The sequence below is a fragment of the Pelophylax lessonae genome (genome assembly GCF_965119305.1).
Source record: "Pelophylax lessonae genome assembly, chromosome: 2".
Taxonomy (NCBI): domain Eukaryota; kingdom Metazoa; phylum Chordata; class Amphibia; order Anura; family Ranidae; genus Pelophylax; species Pelophylax lessonae.
This window is the reverse complement of record NC_138769.1, coordinates 586,371,080-586,393,217: the sequence shown is the minus strand read 5'-3', so window position 1 is coordinate 586,393,217 and position 22,138 is coordinate 586,371,080. Positions and strand designations below refer to the sequence as shown.

General features: G+C 42.2%; 1 protein-coding gene across 1 annotated transcript in view; it reads left to right on the top strand.

The window, feature by feature from the left end:
* The window catches only part of SCN8A (sodium voltage-gated channel alpha subunit 8), a 328,265-nt gene extending 323,829 nt beyond the window's left edge, over positions 1 to 4,436 (top strand). The window contains exon 27 of the mRNA XM_082244781.1: positions 1,033 to 4,436. Within this exon, the coding sequence (XP_082100907.1) occupies positions 1,033 to 2,180 (1,148 nt within the window). The 3' untranslated portion in view covers positions 2,181 to 4,436. The remainder of the gene's footprint in view (positions 1 to 1,032) is intronic.
* Positions 4,437 to 22,138: the final 17,702 nt, after the last annotated feature.

The following is a 22,138-nucleotide window of genomic DNA, read 5'->3' as shown; positions in this document are numbered from 1 at the left end:
CCTCGATCCCCCCCCCCCCCCCCCCCCCCGTTGTTAAAAAAAATATTGACGTATAACTCGCACTAATTGTTTGCAGTATATTTTCAGGGGGAAAAAGTGTGTGTTATACACCGATATATACGGTAACTAATTCTAAAGCTGCTCTGTGGCACATTCTAAACCGAATCTATCTAATCCTGTAAAGCAAATATCACTTTACTTACCTATTCTGCAGCCGATCCACTCTGGTTTTTAGCGAGGGAAGCTCTGTGCAGGAGAGGACCGTCAACGGCTGTGAAATTAATGGGAAGTGACGTCACCTATAGACTTGCTATGGGGCTTCCGCTGTCGGCTGACTTTTTCTGCACCCGCCCCCACACTGAAGCTGCTGCTGACAGCTGATGCTGGGACCAGAGTGGATTGGCTGCAGAATAGGATCTTTGCTTTACAGGGTTAGATACAGTAGATTAGGTTTAGAATGTGGCACAGACCAGGTATAGCGTTAGGTTTTGCCACGAACTTCCACTTTAAAAAAAAAAAGACCTTCTCTTGCCCTCAACCTCCTCCATATGCTCCAAATTATTTTGTTTTTTTTTTTTTCATTCTCATGCATTCTCCATGTCCCTGCTGGATTTAGGAACGCACCCACCCTCTCTTGCTTGCTCCTGAGATTGTCTATATGATTTGTAGTGTGCATAGAGCAGTGCATTTGACTGCAGCTAACAAGAACTGCTCATTCCAAATGGAAGAGGTGAAAAGGAGATATTTGGGAGCTCACAGAGGATGTAACAAGTAGGCAGAAAAACACAGTAACAAACCATTTTATGTAAAATAGATTACAGGGCCATTAAAAAGTGTTTGGATTACTTTGGAGAATAAAGAAATTGTTTGGTGTCACTTTAAATTGTAAAGACCTTGTTTAAAAAAAGGTTCGTTCACTTCCTTTGTTCTACAATTTTACCTTAAATGTGTTGAATTGAAAAAAAATGAATGGAAAATGTGAATGTTTCTGCAATTTATATAATGTTCTAAGTGGTCCATTTTCTTTCCTAGGTATGTTTCTGGCTGATTTGATTGAAAAGTACTTTGTGTCCCCAACACTCTTCAGAGTCATACGCTTGGCTCGTATTGGTCGTATACTTCGCTTAATCAAAAGCGCCAAAGGAATTCGAACCCTGCTTTTTGCCTTAATGATGTCCTTGCCGGCCTTGTTTAATATTGGCCTGCTACTATTTCTCGTTATGTTTATATTTTCAATATTTGGAATGTCGAACTTTGCCTACGTAAAGAAGGAAGCAGGGATAGATGACATGTTCAACTTTGAGACTTTTGGCAATAGCATGATTTGTTTATTTCAGGTCACTACCTCTGCTGGCTGGGATGGCTTGTTATTACCCATCTTAAACCGCCCCCCAGACTGTGATCCTAAGAAGGAGAATCCAGGCAGTCCGATGCAAGGTGATTGTGGAAACCCCTCTGTAGGAATCTTTTTCTTTGTCAGCTATATCATCATCTCGTTTCTCATAGTGGTAAACATGTATATTGCTATAATCCTAGAAAATTTTAGCGTTGCCACAGAAGAGAGCGCAGATCCTCTAAGTGAGGATGACTTTGAAACATTTTATGAAATATGGGAGAAATTTGATCCCGATGCCACCCAATTTATCCAGTTCGGTAAACTCACAGATTTTGCTGATGCCTTGGAGCATCCATTGAGAGTTCCTAAGCCAAACACTATTGAACTTATTGCCATGGATTTGCCTATGGTGAGTGGTGACAGAATCCATTGTTTAGATATCCTCTTTGCCTTTACCAAACGTGTGCTTGGAGAGAGCGGGGAGCTAGATATGTTGCGACAGCAAATGGAAGAGCGCTTTGTAGCTTCCAACCCTTCAAAAGTGTCTTATGAGCCCATCACCACTACGCTCAGGCGCAAACAGGAGGATGTATCAGCTGTGGTTATACAGCAGGCCTACAGACGCCATTTAACAAAACGAGGTTTTGTTTGTAGAAAACCTTCCTCAACTAAAATGGAAAATGGAGGAACAAATATGGACAGAAAAGAAGGCACCCCTTCTACAGCATCGCTACCATCATATGACAGTGTAACTAAACCTGAAAAGGAAAAACAAGAAAGAATACAAGAAGCAATGAGAGAAAGAGCGAAAAGACAAAAATCTGTCAGGGAATCCAAGTGTTGAAAAAAATGTTAACATTTCTCATTTGCAAGCAAAGATTGTTTACAAATTTAATAATTATATCAATGCAGAACAGCTATGGAGACACTTATCTGAAGATCAATACCAAACAATCTGCTTATTATGACATTGTTGCATTTTAAGGCAGTGAATCACCACCTGGTTAAAAGACAAAAACGAGGAAGTTGTACTGCATGTCTCCCATCAACCAATGCAACTTAGGAGAAATGACCAGAGCTGCAAGGAATAGTCCAGTTCCAGGGCAGCCAGATGGAGTTTATTTTCTCATATTATTCTGAAAAAAATCAGAAAAGCACCACTTAGGGATGTGATTATTCATGCAAAACTATATTTGCAATGTTACCTTAGTCAAGCAGCAAAACAAGAGAAAATAAAATAATAAAACAAAAAAAAAAAACACAAAAAATCTGGGAAAATTAAAAAAAAAAGAGAAAAAAAATAACTGAACATTAAGCCCATGCCACATGTCACAATTTATTTGATATATCTGCATAATTTTTCTACATGGGCTTCATGTGATTCGGGAGATGGGAAAATTGGGTTATTTTTCTGGCTAAAGGGCATTTGCTCAGGCCAATTCCAAAAAGAAAAAAAAATTAAATAAATTGTGCTCGTTCAATGCATAGAAATGACTTGCATGATGGCATGCTGTGATCAGGAATCATGCATGAAGACTCATAAAACACAAAACATCAGTTCTCTGTCCACTGCAGTGGGATAGCCGTAAGTTTGAGGCACTCCACTGAATAGAACACTATATCTGGAGGCAACTTAATATATACCCTTCACCAATATTTACCAAATCTTCAAACTTTTACACATCATGGTTAGGGATTAAAGCAAGACAGAAAGATTTGTGTATGTTTATTAACAATTCTTTAAATAAAATCACTTTTGCACATATTACAAACAAAATGAGAAAAAAAGAAACTAGTTGCTGCTTAAGGTTTCCTTCACTGGGGTACTATAAAAATAGTAATAAAAAAACAAGAAAATAGCTTCTAATATACTATGTCACTGTAAACCAAAATCTAGGGCTTATGAAATTCTGCTTTTTGTATTTTACAATGTTTTTAGTCTTCATTCTACAGAGGGCATATATTTAGCAGAAGCAAAGCTGCAATATTTAGAAAAGCCTTTAATTGAGTTAAGATCGTGGCACTGGGATGTGTTTTTTGCAATTTGCTTATACTTTTGTATAGGCATTGTTTTCAGAAAAAGATTGTTTTGTTTTACCTGGGACAATTCACAGCTTAGCACTTTAAATGGCATGTTTCACTTTGTCCTCAACTTTGAGTTTTATTTTTTATTTTTTTTATGTTTTTTTTTTTTTACAAAAATGTATTTGCCACCATGTTTATAGTGGCAAATTTGACAATGGTCAGAATAAAAAGTTTAGTTCAAATTACAAGTTTTAAGGTCCTGAGGTGTAACAATGCATTGTGAAATGTAATGAGTCCCAACACATTATATAGCACATCCCTGAGGAAATTTTGTTTTACACATATTTTTTCTAATTTCATTACATTTTTGTGTTTTTTTTACTACAAGTGTCAACAATGACTAAGAATGTTGGAGACCAGAAAATGAATCTATTTTATTTCTTTTTTTTAATATTAATTTTTAAGTATTGTTTGACACCTGGCTGGTGCTGCAGTAACATTATGCAAAAAAAAAATGAAAGCTTGCTGTGTTCTGTATTTTATTAGCTGATGCTGCTGAAAATGCTATGGAATCGCGTGGTGTAAATGTGGTCGAAGAAGAAAGCTGTTTTTGGTGTGGACCAAATTATTACCTGATATATAACCAACACACAGATTGCATGAATTATCATACTGTACACCCATTTGTTACTAGTTCATGACTCAATTTTCTGTTGAAACCCACTTGAACACTTCCAGCCATACCTCTGTGCCAAGAGAAACACTTCCTAGTCTACTTCAAATGCAGTGGCATAGGTGAGCATTAAACTAAGGAAAATCTGAAGAAGGAACAGTTTCTAACTTCATAGTGTGTTTCTATTTATTTCTCTCCATTTACAGCTGAAATAGGATGTATTATATATCAACTCCATACATATGTACAGGCTACGTTGTAAACAGCACAAAAAAAGCTGAAAAGTGTGGTTCAACTTTTTAAGAGGATATTATAAATGCTGTAAAATATCATTTTATTTTATTGACTTTTTTTTGTAAATACGGAAAATATGACAAATTAAACAAAATAGCTTCTGGCGTACGCCATTGTCATCTTTATCATTTATTTTTTATTTATTTTTTTAAAAATGCCAGAACACTTTGGTGTGAACTGTATATCTCAGATGATAATACACCAATAAGATTGAGTTGTCTATTCTCATTCCAGTGTGCAATAAATATTGACCACTTCTATGCAACATTTGGCTAACCTTCATATAAATATATTTAAGCTGTGACAAGCCAAGTTGTTTTTATATAGCCACTTGCAGCAAATGGCTGAGGCTGGTGATATCACAAAGCTACATTTTTGTAGGGTTTCTTACTTTTTTTTTTTTCAATGAAAGGGTCAGTCTACCCAAAAACAGATATTTCAGTTAAAGTTGGCGCCAGATCAAACACTGACTTCTTAGGTCCCTAAGAGTCTGCTGCTATGCAATCTGCTAACCAGAGGTCTTGGCCCAGTCTTAGGCTGCAATCATAATGAAGGCAAAAAAGATAATTTAATTCCTGCTACATTCTCCATAAATCCTGATTCTGCTACCAAGCCATGCAATTTTTTTTGCTGCAGAACAGGACTTAATGTAAAACTAAATTAATCTAAAAATGCACTCCTTTTTGTATGACCTTCTTGTGGACTTATACCCACTTTGGCAGCAGCAGAATATCAGTTTTACTGCAGTGGCAGAACATGCCAACACACTGCGACGGCACAGCTGTCTCTAGTCTAACTTTGAAGCACACAGAAAAGGGTGACAATAAAGCTGCTGAACTGAGAAAGCATTGTCACCCTAGAGAAGAAAGGGCCCATGGATACATCTCACACCAAGTATGATTTAATTGAAAGCAGAAAAAAATGGTGGTCCATATGCCAAAGAACAATTGATGTATGGGTTTAGATTCAAACGTATTGCTTCTTCAGTATTCAGAAATGTAGTATCAGAAAAAGCGAAACCCCAAAATTAGGGCAGCATCAAGTTGGTGGACTCATTTCTGGAGTCTTAATTAAAGCCATTAAGCGATACAACCTGCTGTATACTTCATTGTTGGGTTGACTGACCCTTTAGGTACATCTTTATCTAAAATATATAGTCCATACAAATCAGTAAATAAATGAACCGAAGTAGCCCATCTTAATCTCAGAATCATCTAAGCAAATGCTGGCTGCTAGCTTTGTTTAAACTCTAGGTAGCAGAGTGATGCCATCACCAGCAGTAATGTGGCAGTAAACAGGCACTGATAAATTTGATGTCTTACTTTATTTGTATGTCTTTAATTTGGGCAAGGGAAGGGGTGATGAAAAATGAAGCTTCACTAAATAAAAAAAGTACCAATGCATTGTGTAGTTTGTCATGCACTGTTTCTCCACTATCCAACAGAGAATAATTCAACTTTGGTGTAAAAACTAAATAAACCTAATAGACAAACCCACCCAATACTATGTCAGTTTTACATGGTTAGTGGGAAGTCAAAGGGTGCTGGTTTTTATTTCTTTGGCACTTTGAGGACCAGATTTTCCTATATGAGGATTGCCGCTTCTATATGAATGGCATGGCTGTTACAATGTCTGATTACAATATTATTACCATTATAAGATTCTTCTTAATGTAGGAGCAAAAAAAAAAAAAAAATACTGGAATCTTGCTCCAAGAGAGAAATCTTTATGGTAAGGAGTAAAATCAATTGGCTACTGGGAAATCCCTCTGCTGGGTTCTCAGAGAAAGATCAGCAGGTGATTTAACTTACTAATACATGCCAAAATCTGAAATACTAGCTTTGGGCAAAGTTGTAATTTAATAAAATGTACTAATTAAAATAAAGGCACAGTGGGAAGGAGAGAAGATAACTGGTCTTCCGAACAGTATATGTTTTGTTATGTAGATGCATGGAGTGTTCAGTGCCACATTGATATAACTGTTGCACAAAAGGACTATACTTTGCAATCCTGAATAATTTTTCTGGTTACCCTTAGCTTGGAGGAGCAGAATTAGCCTTTGGCCTTGGGTTTGGTTTCACAACCTGACCTGCTTATTGTCCCACCGCTGCAATTTACTAGGACCTCTTTGTCAATGCAGGTGGAAAATTTCAGAAATACTGCTGGTCTTTGTGTAGCTTCTTATAATAGTTTCCTATGATTGTTAAGATTTATGGAGTCATTGGCCATTTAGTTGTATCATGCCTCACAACCGCCACAACAAAACATTCTATTCATTCAGTGATGAGACAGACATTCAGCATCCAACATCAGCATGTAGAACGCAATGTCACTACACATATTTGTATCTCACAAACCATTTTAGAGATATAAACAACATGTAACAATCTTTTCTCATATAGTGTAAAGCTCGGTATATTACATTTGGCTCTACAAACAAAATATTAGGCCACGTGCTGGTCTTCAAACTGTTTTTGTCATTTCTGATCTTTTTCCCTTTTTTCTTCATTTTTATATGGTTGTTGAAATAATGTGCTAAGCTATGTAAAAGGACTTCAGTTAAAAAAGAGTAAATAAAGACTGATCATGTATTTGGAAATTGTATGGTGGCTGATGCTAACTTCCCCTGCCTGAATTTAGAAAAATTTAACTTCAGACTTTGGTACTGGTACTTACATATGATGGGGATCCTGTGTGACCTTCTAACCACAGGGATCATGAAAAAGTATATTTATGTAACCCTTGCCAATGCTTAGCAGTAAGGGTATGGTTCCTAACAAATAATACAGTTAGGTCAACTACCACCTTATCTGAAGTATCCATAAAATGCAGGTATAGTCACAGCTTCACAAAATGTCTTCTCACTTCAAGGTGGCACTGTTCAAGCTGCAGGTCCTGTAGCCATCAGGTTCAGATGACAAGCTTCTATGGTTCAAATTACAAACAAGTTTAAAAAAAGTAACCATAAAAAAACTTTGGTATTTATCTCACCCCCTTTAAAGGAGACATTTTGTGAGCAAACTTTCCCCCATTTATGACCAAGATACTGGATTGATACAATGTTATTGTAAATGTTGGGTACAACTAAAACAGGCATTCACAGAGATACCACTTGGGAGCCTCCTCTGGCTGCCCCAGGATATTATTAGACCGCTCTACCAGCATCCGATCATCGGTCTAACTTTCAAATTGTTCAGGTGTGACAGAGGGTCAATCTTCTGAACAAATGCCTTCTTGCATGACCCCAGTGGTAGGCCACCCTCAATTCCAGTTTGGAAAACTTGGGATTATTTTTCTCTTAAATGATGGCAAGTGGTCCAGGCCCAGAGGCAGTGAAGCAAACCCAAATCATGATGTTCCCTCCACCATTACTTCACAGTTATGTTGTTTTGATGTTGGTAAGCCGTGCCCTTTTTGCCTCATACATAGTGCTGAGTATTCTTCCCAAACAATTCAACTATTGTTTTATCAGTCCACACAACATTTTTTCAGCAAAGTTGTGGATTTCCAAAGTGCGCTTTGGCAAACTTCAAGTGTGCAGCAATAATTTTGATGGAGAACAGTGCCTTCCTCTGTGGTGTTCTGACATGGACACCCTGCCTGTTCAAAGCCTTATGTATGGTATACTCATGAACAAGGGAGTTTGACAGTTCCAGTGATGTCCTTAAGCTTTTAGCTGTTACTCGTGGGTTATTCTTTACCTCATGGAGGATTCTACATTATGCCTTAGGAGTTATCTTTGCTGGGCGCCCACTTCCAGGAAGAGTAGCCATAGTACTAAACTGTCTCCATTTATAGAGAGTTTGTCTAATTGTCAACTGATGGATGCCTAAACACTTTGAGATTGCTTTGTATTCCTTTCCAGTTTTATGCAGTTTACCTACTCTTGATCATATGTCTTCAGGGAGCTCCTTTTTGTGAGGCATGATTCACATCAGCTAATGCTTCTTATGCACAGCAATCTTAAAATGTTTGAGAGTCTTTTATCAATCAAAGTAGGTCTAAACCATACTTCTAAACTAATTTCATTAATTGGACTCCAGGTGTGCATACTACTGACTTAGCCTCACTGAAGTAATTAGTCTATGGGTTCACTTACTTTTTCCTCCAGCACTGTGAACGTTTAACCACTTGCCGACTGCCTAACGCCGATCTACGCCGGCAGTCAGCCCCTCACAGGCAAAGTGACGTAGGGCTACGTCACTAGCTTGTGAGGGTCTAGGGAGCGAGCGCGCGCTCCCGCTCCTGCGTGGTCACGGAACCCCCCCCCCCCCCGCGCATGTGACCAGCGGACCCGATGTCCGCCGGTCACTCGGCGATCGGCGGGGGAGAGGGAGAAAGGCAGGCAGCTTGTGTAAACCAGCGACCTGTCATTCTCCTCGGTGTAAAGACACTGATCACACGGATCTACTATGTAGATCCGTTGATCAGTGTCCTTACAGCTCAAGCCACAGCCAATCACAGTAGAAAGCACGCCCCTAGGGACACACACAGCCCCTCCCTCCCAAATAAAGTTAACCCCTTCACTACCAGTCTATTTTTACAGTAACAGTGCATATGTATAGCACTGATTACTGTAGAAATGTCACTGGTAACCCCAAAAGTGTCAAAAATGTCAGTCAAGGGTCCGATCTGTCCACCCCAATGTCGCAGTACCGCAAAAGAAAATCGCAGATCGCCACCATTACGCGTTAAAAAAAAAACAACAAAAATGACAATCTTTCCCTTTGTTAGTAAACGCGATAACTTTTGCGCAAACCAATCAAAATACGCTTTTTGCGATTTTTTTTTTTTTTTACCAAACATAGGTAGCATAAAACAAATTGGCCGAAAATGTTAAAAAATTTTGATTTTTACATTTTTTTGGGGGGGAATTTCATATAAAAAAATGTGAAAAATATTGCTATTTTTGCAAAATTGACGCTCTTTTTTTGTTTATAGCGCGTGATCAAAAAATCGCACAGGTGATCAAATACCACCAAAAGAAAGCTCTGTTTGTGGGAAAAAAAGGACGCCAAATTTGTTTAGGTACAGCGTCGCACGACCGCGCAATTGTCCGTTAAAATCACGCAGTGCCGAATGGCAAAATACCCCCTGGTCGGAATGGGGGTAAAATCTTCCGGGGCTTAAGTGGTTAATAGGTGTATTTATTAAAGACACGAGAAAATGAAATGTTTCTATGCTATCAGTTTAAGCACATTGTGTTGGTCGATTGCTGTGACTTAGGTGACGATTAGATTACATTTTATGGCAAATGACTGCAGAAAACTAGGTAACTCCAAGAGTTGCACGTATCTTTTCTTGCCACTGTAATTTCTTGATTTTAAAATTGGATGAAGATGAAGCTATTATTATTATTATTATTATTATTATTATTATTATTATTTTTCTTTGCCTATATATGCTTTCTAGAGTGAGAGGCTTAATTTGCAACTGCAGCACTGTTAAGAGAGCACATTGATTTGGTCATGTACTTCAAGATGCCAAGAGTGGAAGCAGACCTAAAGCAGTTTTTGAATGTCTTTACTATACAAAGTGGATATAATTTGGGTAAACAAATGTAGAGCTACCCCCCTCAGGAGCTGCTGAGTATAATGTGTTCCCTGTTCACTTCTGAGCCTTGGGCGAAGCACGACCCCTGCTGCTGCCACTGTAAAACTGTAACCAAATGTCACATAGGATCAGAGGCGTAACTAGAACCTTTAGGGCCCCGGTGCAAGAAACCATGAAGGGCCCCCCAGGCCCCTGGCCGGGGCCCTTCCCTTCAAGCCTGGGGCTCTTCCCACTGATCCTGGGGCCCTTTACTCTCGTTGAGGGGCCCTTTATTACCCTTTCACAAGTTCTGCACTGGGCCCCCTTCCTGCAATCTTGGGGCCTCCCCACAGTGGTGGAATGCCAGGGCCCGGTCGCAAGTGTGACCTTTGCGATCCTGGAAGTTCACCCACTAGTGTCAGTAGTTTTTATTTTTTGGTATTTTAATTGTATTATTTTTTATCATTTTATTTTATTTTTTTACAATGTCACTGACTATGACTCTGTCCATTCAGAAAAGGAAGGAGCTGGTAAATAACATATTTACCGACCCCTTCCTGGTTCTCTATTGTGACACATCCCTTGCAGCACCCGGCAGGAGAGGGGAGGGAGCACAGTGGGGGGGGGGGGACCAGGGGAGCACACAGGGGCCCAGAGGCAGAAGAACACAAGTGAACTGGATAGGAGGAGTGGCGGGGGGAGCATACAGATGAACCAATCTCCTCCATTTTCCTCCTGCAGCTACAGGAGGAAAAAGGAGGACAGTGATTCCTCTACATGCTGCCCCCACCACCCCTCCTATCCAGGTGTACAGGGGAGCTGCATGGGCCCCCTGGAGCATGGGGCCCGGTTGCGATTGCAACCCCTGCAACCCCTGTAGTTACGCCCCTGCATAGGATATTACTTGAAAGTTATACACACCACTTTTGATTATGAAAATATTTGGTTTAATATTTGGTTTAAGTAAGATATACAGTAAGTAGGCAGTAATATCAACACAAAAATCAACTTATGATTTACACAAAGAGAGTCATAAGTAATGAAGTAGGCACTACTAGTAAGCATATAGCAGTGCCACTTTAACCACTTCAGCCCTGGAAGGTTTTACCCCCTTATTTGACCAGGCCATTTTTTGAGATTCGGCACTGCATTATTTTAACTAACAATTGCGTGGTCGTGCGGCGCTGTACCTAAATACAATTGATGGCCTTTTTTTCCCCACAAATAGAGCTTTCTTTTGGTGGTATTTGATCACCTCTGCGGTTTTAAGATTTTGCTCTATAAACAAAAAAAAAGAGCAACAATTTTGAAAAAAACACAATATTTTTTACTTTCTGCTATAAAACATTCCCAATAAAAAAATTTAAAAAATCAATTTTTTTTATCAGGTTAGGCCAATTTGTATTCTTCTACAGATTTTTGGTAACAAAAAAATCCCAAAAAGCGTATTTTAACCACTTTCAGACCGGAGGAATTGGCTGCTCAATGACCAGGCCCTATTTTGCGATTCGGCACTGCGTGACTTTAACGGACAATTGCGCAATCGTACGACGCTGCACCCACACAAAATTGAGCTTTCTTTTGGTGGTATTTGATTACTTGTGCGGTTTTTATTTTTTGCGCTATAAACAAAAAAAGAGCTACAATTTTGAAAAAAGAAACAACATTTTTTCACATACTTTTTATATGAAATTCTCAAAAAAAAAAATGTAAAAATCAAAATTGTTTTACATTTTAGGCCAATTTGTTCTCTGCTACATATTTTTGCAAAAAAAATCGCAATAAGCGTATTTTGATTGGTTTGCGCAAAAGTTATTGCATTTACTAACTATGGGAAAAATTTGTCATTTTTATTTTTATTTTTTTACTAGTAATGGCGGCGATCTGTGATTTTTTTTTTTTATGGGGCTGTGACATGGCGGCGGACAGATCGGACCCCTAACTAACATTTTTTGACACTTTTGGGGGTACCAGTGACATTACTACAGTAATCAGTGCTATAAATATGCACTGTTACTATAAAAATGACACTGGCAGGGAAGGGGTTAACAGTACTGGTGATCAAAGGGTTAAATGTGACCCTAGGGGCGTGATTCTAACTGTGGGGGGCGTGGCTTGTGAAGTCATCACAGAGACATGTGATCCTATATAGCAAGATCACATGACATCTGTGATCACTTCAGGGAAAAGTACGGACGGCTGTGTTTACATCAGCCGTCCGTCCTTCTCTGTCAGCGGCGGGAGATCGCGGGTGGCCGGCGGTCATCGGAGCCGTCTGACATCCGCACTGGCTCCCCAGCTGACGAGCGGGAGCGTGCTTCCGGCGGCGCGCGATCACCTCCTAGCTCCTCCCAGGCGAGCGCCGTACATGTACAACGCTTTGCCTATACGAGCCAGACTGCCGCAGTACATCTGCGGCGGCTGGCCGTAAATTGGTTTGCGTAAAAATTAGAGTGTTTACAAGCTATGGGATACATTTTTGGACTTTTTATTTATTTTTTTTGTTTTTATTAGTAATGGCGCGATCAGCGATTTTTAGCGGGACTGCGACAGATCGGACCCCAACTGACATTTTTGATACTTTTTAAGAGCCAGTGACATTAATACAGTAATCAGTGCTAAATAATATGCACTGTTACTGTATAAATGACACTGGCAGGGAAGGGGTTAAAAGAAAGCCTATATGGGCTTTCTAACTGTTCGGGGGGGGGGGTCTATGAAAGGCACACAGAGATTGGTGTTTCAGCTTAGCTGAAACACACAATCCCTCTGTGCCTGTGTGAAAGGAGAGCCGCCTGCTTTGTTTACATAGGCAGGCGGCTCTCCTGTTGGTTTTATCGAAGATCACGGGAGGCCAGCGGCGTTCCAGCCTGCTCCCCCCACAGTCTTGTTGCCGCTTTGTCTAATCACAGCAGGAGCAGGGTTGCCGCCGAGACCGCATGCACATAATCACGTACATGTACGTGATTATGCGCAGCCGAGCTGCCCTGCCGCAGTAAATCTGTGTGGGGCAGTCGGCAAGTGGTTAAATAGACCCAATTGCCCTGCAGTTCTCAGAGTTTAATCATAGCCCTCCTACTGAGAGAGAATTTTCCCCATGTGAGCATAAAAGGAGAGAACAAAGGATGTTAGGCTAACTCACTTTTGGGCTCTCAGTAATCAGAGTCAGATCTCACTCTCAGAGGGTTTTGGCAAGAAAGAAAAAATGTCCCATATAGAACCTATCACTAGATGTAGGAAAACTCTTTTGCTGGCTTGATTGAGCTATTTATGTTGGTGCACAATGGAGGTGTAGTCCCTTTGATAAAAAGATGACACTTTCCCAGAGATGATAACACCACAGGCAGAGTTCCTCTTTAATAAAGATGATGAGCTGGGAAGTCACTTTAAAGATGTCAAGTAGTGTTGAGCGAACACGGACTGTATTATTCGTGTTCGTACCGAATAATTGGATTTTTTTTACCCGAACACGGACACGGACACTTTACTGTATGTTCGGGTAAAAATCCGTGTTCGGTCGTTTTATTTCCGGGTTTTGCATGCTTTGGCGCTCTTTTCATGGCGGGCTTTCAACAGCCAATCAACAATCGTTTAACTGGTGTGCCTTAAGCCATCCCAGCCATGCCTGCAAATGTCTTAGTAGCTGTGATTGGCCGTCTGAAGCATGTGACCAAGTCTTTATAAGTTCGAGGCAGCCGCCGCAGCAGCGTCATTCTGCTGCTTAGCTAAGGGACAGAGCACACATCAATGTGCTGGCTGCTGATTAGGGAAAGATAGGCAGGAAAAAACCATTTGTGTCCGGATAGAATTGAGGGACAGGTCGGAGTGTTTAGGCAGGGCGAGTTGTAGGCATTTTAGGGATAGAGTCTGCTGAATTATAGGGTCAGTGTCTTCTACAAACTACAATCGATATTGCTGTGTGGGGGGTGGGGTGAATCTGCACTCAATCCTGATCTACGATCTCTTCTCAATCCTGTTAGGGACAGAGTCTGCTGAATTTTAGGGAAACTGTGTTCTACAAACTACAATCGATATTGCTGTGTGGTGTGGGATTGGAGATAGGCAGGTGTCAGTGATCCACATCCATTTTTCTGTGTGTGAGCTGCAGTGAACACAATCTTTTTGGGCTGCAGTGAACACAATCTTTTTGGGCTGCAGTGAACACAATCTTTTTGGGCTGCAGTGAACACAATCTTTTTGGGCTGCAGTGAACACAATCTTTTTGGGGTGCAGTGAACAAAATCTTTTTGGGGTGCAGTGAACACAATCCTTTTTGGTGTGCAGTGAACACAATCTTTGTGGGGTGCAGTGAACAAAATCCTTTGTGGGGTGCAGTGAACACAATCTTTTTGGGGTGCAGTGAACAAAATCCTTTTTGGGGTGCAGTGAACAACATCCTTTTTGGGGTGCAGTGAACACAATCTTTTTGGGGTGCAGTGAACAAAATCCTTTGTGGGGTGCAGTGAACACAATCTTTTTGGGGTGCAGTGAACACAATCTTTTTGGGGTGGAGTGAACAACATCCTTTTTGGGGTGCAGTGAACAAAATCCTTTTTGGGGTGCAGTGAACAAAATCATTTTTGGGGTGCAGTGAACACAATCTTTTTGGGGTGCAGTGAACAAAATCCTTTGTGGGGTGCAGTGAACACAATCTTTTTGGGGTGCAGTGAACACAATCTTTTTGGGGTGGAGTGAACAACATCCTTTTTGGGGTGCAGTGAACAAAATCCTTTTTGGGGTGCAGTGAACAAAATCATTTTTGGGGTGCAGTGAACACAATCTTTTTGGGGTGCAGTGAACACAATCTTTGTGGGGTGCAGTGAACACAATCTTTTTGGGGTGGAGTGAACAACATCCTTTTTGGGGTGCAGTGAACAACATCCTTTTTGGGGTGCAGTGAACACAATCTTTTTGGGGTGCAGTGAACACAATCTTTGTGGGGTACAGTGAACAGAATCTTTGTGGGGTGCAGTGAACACAATCTTTGGGGGGTACAGTGAACACAATCTTTTTGGGGTGCAGTGAACACAATCTTTGTGGGGTGCAGTGAACACAATCTTTTTGGGGTGGAGTGAACAAAATCATTTTTGGGGTGCAGTGAACAACATCCTTTTTGGGGTGCAGTGATCAAAATCCTTTTTGGGGTGCAGTGAACACAATCTTTTTGGGGTGCAGTGAACAAAATCCTTTGTGGGGTGCAGTGAACAGAATCTTTGTGGGGTGCAGTGAACACAATCTTTGGGGGGGTACACTGAACACAATCTTTTTGGGGTGCAGTGAACACAATCTTTGTGGGGTACAGTGAACAGAATCTTTGTGGGGTGCAGTGAACACAATCTTTGGGGGGTACAGTGAACACAATCTTTTTGGGGTGCAGTGAACACAATCTTTGGGGGGTACAGTGAACACAATCTTTTTGGGGTGCAGTGAACACAATCTTTGTGGGGTGCAGTGAACACAATCTTTGGGGGGGTACAGTGAACACAATCTTTTTGGGGTGCAGTGAACAACATCCTTTTAGGGTGCAGTGAACACAATCTTTGTGGGGTGCAGTGAACAACATCCTTTTAGGGTGCAGTGAACACAATCTTTGTGGGGTACAGTGAACAGAATCTTTGTGGGGTGCAGTGAACACAATCTTTGGGGGGTACAGTGAACACAATCTTTGTGAGGTGCAGTGAACACAATCTTTGTGGGGTGCAGTGAACACAATCATTGTGGGGTGCAGTGAACTCAATCTTTGTGGGGTACAGTGAACACAATCTCATACTTCTGAAGATTTGAGGGTGCTGCCTGTTCCATACTCCCCCTACTCCTCATCTAGCCTTTTAGGGGTACAAACAATAGTAATTGGGGCCTAGTGTGGTTGTGTACGTGTGATATACATACACTTTTTTTGGATCATATTTTCTATTCCGCTATTTAATCAAAAACCTTTGGGGATCAGTTAAATTGGGGGATAGTCTGTGTTGGTACGTGTGAGAGAGATCCACCTTTCCAAGTTGTTGGGGTTCATCTCATACTTCTGAAGGTTTGAGGGTGCTGCCTGTTCCATACTCCCCCTACTCCTAGCCTTTTAGGGGTACAAACAATAGTAATTGGGGCCTAGTGTGGTTGTGTACGTGTGATATACATACACTTTTTTTGGATCATATTTTCTATTCCGCTATTTAATCAAAAACCTTTGGGGATCAGTTAAATTGGGGGATAGTCTGTGTTGGTACGTGTGAGAGAGATCCACCTTTCCAAGTTGTTGGGGTTCATCTCATACTTCTGAAGGTTTGAGGGTGCTGCCTGTTCCATACCCCCCCTACTCCTCATCTAGCCTTTTAGGGGTACAAACAATAGTAATTGGGGCCTAGTGTGGTTGTGTACGTGTGATATACATACACTTTTTTTGGATCATATTTTCTATTCCGCTATTTAATCAAAAACCTTTGGGGATCAGTTAAATTGGGGGATAGTCTGTGTTGGTACGTGTGAGAGAGATCCACCTTTCCAAGTTGTTGGGGTTCATCTCATACTTCTGAAGGTTTGAGGGTGCTGCCTGTTCCATACTCCCCCTACTCCTAGCCTTTTAGGGGTACAAACAATAGTAATTGGGGCCTAGTGTGGTTGTGTACGTGTGATATACATACACTTTTTTGGATCATATTTTCTATTCCGCTATTTAATCAAAAACCTTTGGGGATCAGTTAAATTGGGGGATAGTCTGTGTTGGTACGTGTGAGAGAGATCCACCTTTCCAAGTTGTTGGGGTTCATCTCATACTTCTGAAGGTTTGAGGGTGCTGCCTGTTCCATACTCCCCCTACTCCTAGCCTTTTAGGGGTACAAACAATAGTAATTGGGGCCTAGTGTGGTTGTGTACGTGTGATATACATACACTTTTTTTGGATCATATTTTCTATTCCGCTATTTAATCAAAAACCTTTGGGGATCAGTTAAATTGGGGGATAGTCTGTGTTGGTACGTGTGAGAGAGATCCACCTTTCCAAGTTGTTGGGGTTCATCTCATACTTCTGAAGGTTTGAGGGTGCTGCCTGTTCCATACCCCCCCTACTCCTCATCTAGCCTTTTAGGGGTACAAACAATAGTAATTGGGGCCTAGTGTGGTTGTGTACGTGTGATATACATACACTTTTTTTGGATCATATTTTCTATTCCGCTATTTAATCAAAAACCTTTGGGGATCAGTTAAATTGGGGGATAGTCTGTGTTGGTACGTGTGAGAGAGATCCACCTTTCCAAGTTGTTGGGGTTCATCTCATACTTCTGAAGGTTTGAGGGTGCTGCCTGTTCCATACTCCCCCTACTCCTCATCTAGCCTTTTAGGGGTACAAACAATAGTAATTGGGGCCCAGTGTGGTTGTGTACGTGTGATATACATACACTTTTTTTGGATCATATTTTCTATTCCGCTATTTAATCAAAAACCTTTGGGGATCAGTTAAATTGGGGGATAGTCTGTGTTGGTACGTGTGAGAGAGATCCACCTTTCCAAGTTGTTGGGGTTCATCTCATACTTCTGAAGGTTTGAGGGTGCTGCCTGTTCCATACTCCCCCTACTCCTAGCCTTTTAGGGGTACAAACAATAGTAATTGGGGCCTAGTGTGGTTGTGTACGTGTGATATACATACACTTTTTTTGGATCATATTTTCTATTCCGCTATTTAATCAAAAACCTTTGGGGATCAGTTAAATTGGGGGATAGTCTGTGTTGGTACGTGTGAGAGAGATCCACCTTTCCAAGTTGTTGGGGTTCATCTCATACTTCTGAAGGTTTGAGGGTGCTGCCTGTTCCATACCCCCCCTACTCCTCATCTAGCCTTTTAGGGGTACAAACAATAGTAATTGGGGCCTAGTGTGGTTGTGTACGTGTGATATACATACACTTTTTTTGGATCATATTTTCTATTCCGCTATTTAATCAAAAACCTTTGGGGATCAGTTAAATTGGGGGATAGTCTGTGTTGGTACGTGTGAGAGAGATCCACCTTTCCAAGTTGTTGGGGTTCATCTCATACTTCTGAAGGTTTGAGGGTGCTGCCTGTTCCATACTCCCCCTACTCCTCATCTAGCCTTTTAGGGGTACAAACAATAGTAATTGGGGCCCAGTGTGGTTGTGTACGTGTGATATACATACACTTTTTTTGGATCATATTTTCTATTCCGCTATTTAATCAAAAACCTTTGGGGATCAGTTAAATTGGGGGATAGTCTGTGTTGGTACGTGTGAGAGAGATCCACCTTTCCAAGTTGTTGGGGTTCATCTCATACTTCTGAAGGTTTGAGGGTGCTGCCTGTTCCATACTCCCCCTACTCCTAGCCTTTTAGGGGTACAAACAATAGTAATTGGGGCCTAGTGTGGTTGTGTACGTGTGATATACATACACTTTTTTTGGATCATATTTTCTATTCCGCTATTTAATCAAAAACCTTTGGGGATCAGTTAAATTGGGGGATAGTCTGTGTTGGTACGTGTGAGAGAGATCCACCTTTCCAAGTTGTTGGGGTTCATCTCATACTTCTGAAGGTTTGAGGGTGCTGCCTGTTCCATACTCCCCCTACTCCTCATCTAGCCTTTTAGGGGTACAAACAATAGTAATTGGGGCCCAGTGTGGTTGTGTACGTGTGATATACATACACTTTTTTTGGATCATATTTTCTATTCCGCTATTTAATCAAAAACCTTTGGGGATCAGTTAAATTGGGGGATAGTCTGTGTTGGTACGTGTGAGAGAGATCCACCTTTCCAAGTTGTTGGGGTTCATCTCATACTTCTGAAGGTTTGAGGGTGCTGCCTGTTCCATACCCCCCCTACTCCTCATCTAGCCTTTTAGGGGTACAAACAATAGTAATTGGGGCCCAGTGTGGTTGTGTACGTGTGATATACATACACTTTTTTTGGATCATATTTTCTATTCCGCTATTTAATTTAACTGGGCCTCCATGCGAGACCTGTGTGCCTTGTTGCGCTGTTTTGAGTACTCCACCAACATGGCCAGTGGCAATGACGCCGTTCTCAGCTTAACTATCCCACTTCTATGCCTCCTTGAAAAAACAATTCGGGCGATGATGGAAGAGGATGTGGCACAGGATGAGGAGGAGGAGGAGGATGAAGAGGTAACATTTCCAAGGCTTTCAGGGCAGTCATTCGCAAGGGGCTCCGAGGGTGGGTTCCTGCACACGCAAACGCCAGGGACGCAATTGTCCAGCAGGGGCACAGTTCTGGAGGATGAGGAGGAGGAGGAGCTGGAGGAGGAGATGGAACCATGTTCACAGCAGGGTGGCACCCAGGCCAGCTCATGGCCATCACTGGTGCGTGGCTGGGGGGATACAGAGGACACGGACGATACACCTCCCACAGAGGACAGCCTTTCGTTGCCTCTGGGCAGCCTGGCACACATGAGCGATTACATGCTGCAGTGTCTCCACAACGACCGCCGAGTTGCCCACATTCTAACTTGTGCTGATTACTGGGTGGCCACGCTGCTGGATCCCCGTTACAAGGACAACGTACCGTCCTTAATTCACTCACTGGAGCGCGATCGCAAGATGCGCGAGTACAAGCGCACGCTGGTAGACGCCATGCTGCTGGCATTCCCATCTGACAGCGGGGCCACAGTGGAAGCACAAGGCAGAGGAGGAGGAGGAGGAGGTCGCCAACGCAACCAGGGCACCGCCAGCACCTCAGAAGGCAGGGTTAGCATGGCCGAAATGTGGAAAAGCTTTGTCAGCACGCCACAACAAACAGCAGCACCAGCAGCTCAGATGGAACGTCTTAGCAGGAGGCAGCATTTTACCAACATGGTGGAGCAGTATGTGTGCACACGCCTACATGTAGTGAATGACGGGTCTGCCCCCTTCAACTTCTGGGTCTCCAAATTGGGCACATGGCCTGAGCTTGCCCTTTACGCCTTGGAGGTGCTGGCGTGCCCTGCAGCCAGTGTATTATCTGAACGGGTATTTAGCACGGCTGGAGGCGTTATAACAGACAAGCGCAGCCGCCTGTCCAGAGACAATGTGGACAAGCTCACGTTCATTAAAATGAACCAGGCATGGATCCCACGGGACTTTTCCGTACCTTATGCAGAATAGCAATGGATACCGACCTTACCCACCCATTGTTCCATTTTTGCTCTTTCTCACTCTTTTGGGGTGTACCCTCATTTAAAATTTTTGAAAAGAAGCAGTGTTGGCTACCTCGTCCTCCTCCTCAGGGCCAGATTAATGTAGGGGCTATTGGAGCTGCAGCTCCAGGCCCCTACCTTTTATATAGGCCCCGGGTTGGCCATATTCACTGTTACCGCTCTTCTGTCACTTGTAAACACAGAAGTCTGGCTTCTATGCTCGCTTCCCCAGGCAGCACCCTCAGAACCTCCCCACACAGCGTGAAGGCCGGACAAGGAGGGACAGTTGGCGATGCATGGATGTGTTTATGGGCTTCAGAGACAGCATCCCATGTTGAATTAGGCATGCATGGCTGCACCCTTCCTCCTCTGGGTGCATGGCAAGGCACGGCCCTTAAGGCCCTTCAAAATCCTCAGCACCAAGCCCATGATGCTGTTAATCCGGCCCTGGTCCTCCTCCACCGCCGCTTCCACCTACACCGCCCATAGGTGTGCGCAGCCTATTGCATTAAGGTGTGCACCCCAAAGTTGAAATACACATGCATGTGTTTGCCAGCAGGGAGAGTAATGTATCGGGGCCATGTACCTGTAGGCAAGGAGAAATAGAGCAGAGCAGGTCCCAGGGAGATCTTTCCCATCTCCTCACTGGCAATGCTATGTGCCCTAGGTGATTAGGGTGTGCCCAGGCACACCCAGCACACCCTGTGCGCACGCCTATGTCACCGCCACATCACCACCACCTCAACCTCCCTCCTACTCCATATGGGCCTCGTCCTTCAGAGATGAAGAAGAACATTGTTTTATTTTTCTGTTTTTTTTTGTTGTTTTAAGTTATTTCCCTATCCACATTTGTTTGCAGAGCACTTGCCATGCTCTTAATTACGTTTTGCTGCCATTTGCAGCACTCTAGCCCTTTCCTTTGGTGTTTTAGAGCCATTTTAGTGCCTTAAAGTTCGGGTCCCCATTGACTTCAATGGGGTTCGGTGTCCGGGAAAAGTTCGGTAAAAGTCCGGGACACGGACCCGGACTTTTTTTTAAATTCCATCATCCTTAGCATGGCTGTATTTGTTTCTGTGTCCACTAAACTGCAATGTACTGCCATCTGGTGGCCATTCTATAATCTGCAATCAGTAACAATGCAGTGTGTTACACAAAACTACAAAATATGAATTTTCAAGCCGTTTGTCTTCTCTTGTTTAATAACTAATCCATAATCGTTACTAAAACATGATGTGCCTGTAGCACCCTTTACAAAGCATTTTGCAAGAGGAAAATAAATTGTCTAATGCATACTCTGTGGTTCACCCCATGAACAGACATGTCAACACAGTTCCAAGGTCTACTTAACCAGAATAAGCTCAAAACGAACTATACTTGTAACTTATTCATCAATTCCACACTGTATAAAACTGTGAAATTATATGTTTTACAACCTGCACACATTTCTACTAGTCCTCATGGTCCTCGCAAATTCTCGTTTTCAACATGAGTGATGTCTGCTTAGGGAGAAAAGGTAAGGTGTTTTTCTGTTAAAAAAAAAAAAAAAAAAACACTTATGGATGTGTTTATTTTATTTTTTGTGTGTTTGTGCATTTATTTTTATACTTGCTTTAAAGTAAATTTTAACCTTAGGTCAGACTATGCACACTAAAGTATGAACAATCAGTAAAAAACACATTAAGGCCCCTTTCTGATGGGGCGGACTCCTCCCAATCAGCAAGAGATCCGCTCACTGATCCCCTGCTGATCAGAGCAGAGCAGGTGGGTGACAGGTCCGTGTCTACTCAATTTATACAGCATGGATATGAACAGAGCTCGCTCTGCTTTGTGGGTCGGCTGGATGTAAACAAACGTCCATTTACATCCTACTACCTCTGATTAGAGATGTACCGAACGGTTCGCCGGCGAACGGTTCCCGGCGAACTTCGAACGTTCGCGTTCGCCGCTGCGGGCGAACATATGCGATGTTCGGTCCGCCTCCTATACATCATCATTGAGGCAAACTTTGACCCTGAACATCACAGTCAGCAGACACATTCCAGGCCAATCAGCATACCTCCCTCCCACACCCTCCCACCTCCTATAAATAAGCAAGGGCAGCATCCATTTTAGATCATTTCTGTGTTACTGAGAGCAGGGAAAGTGC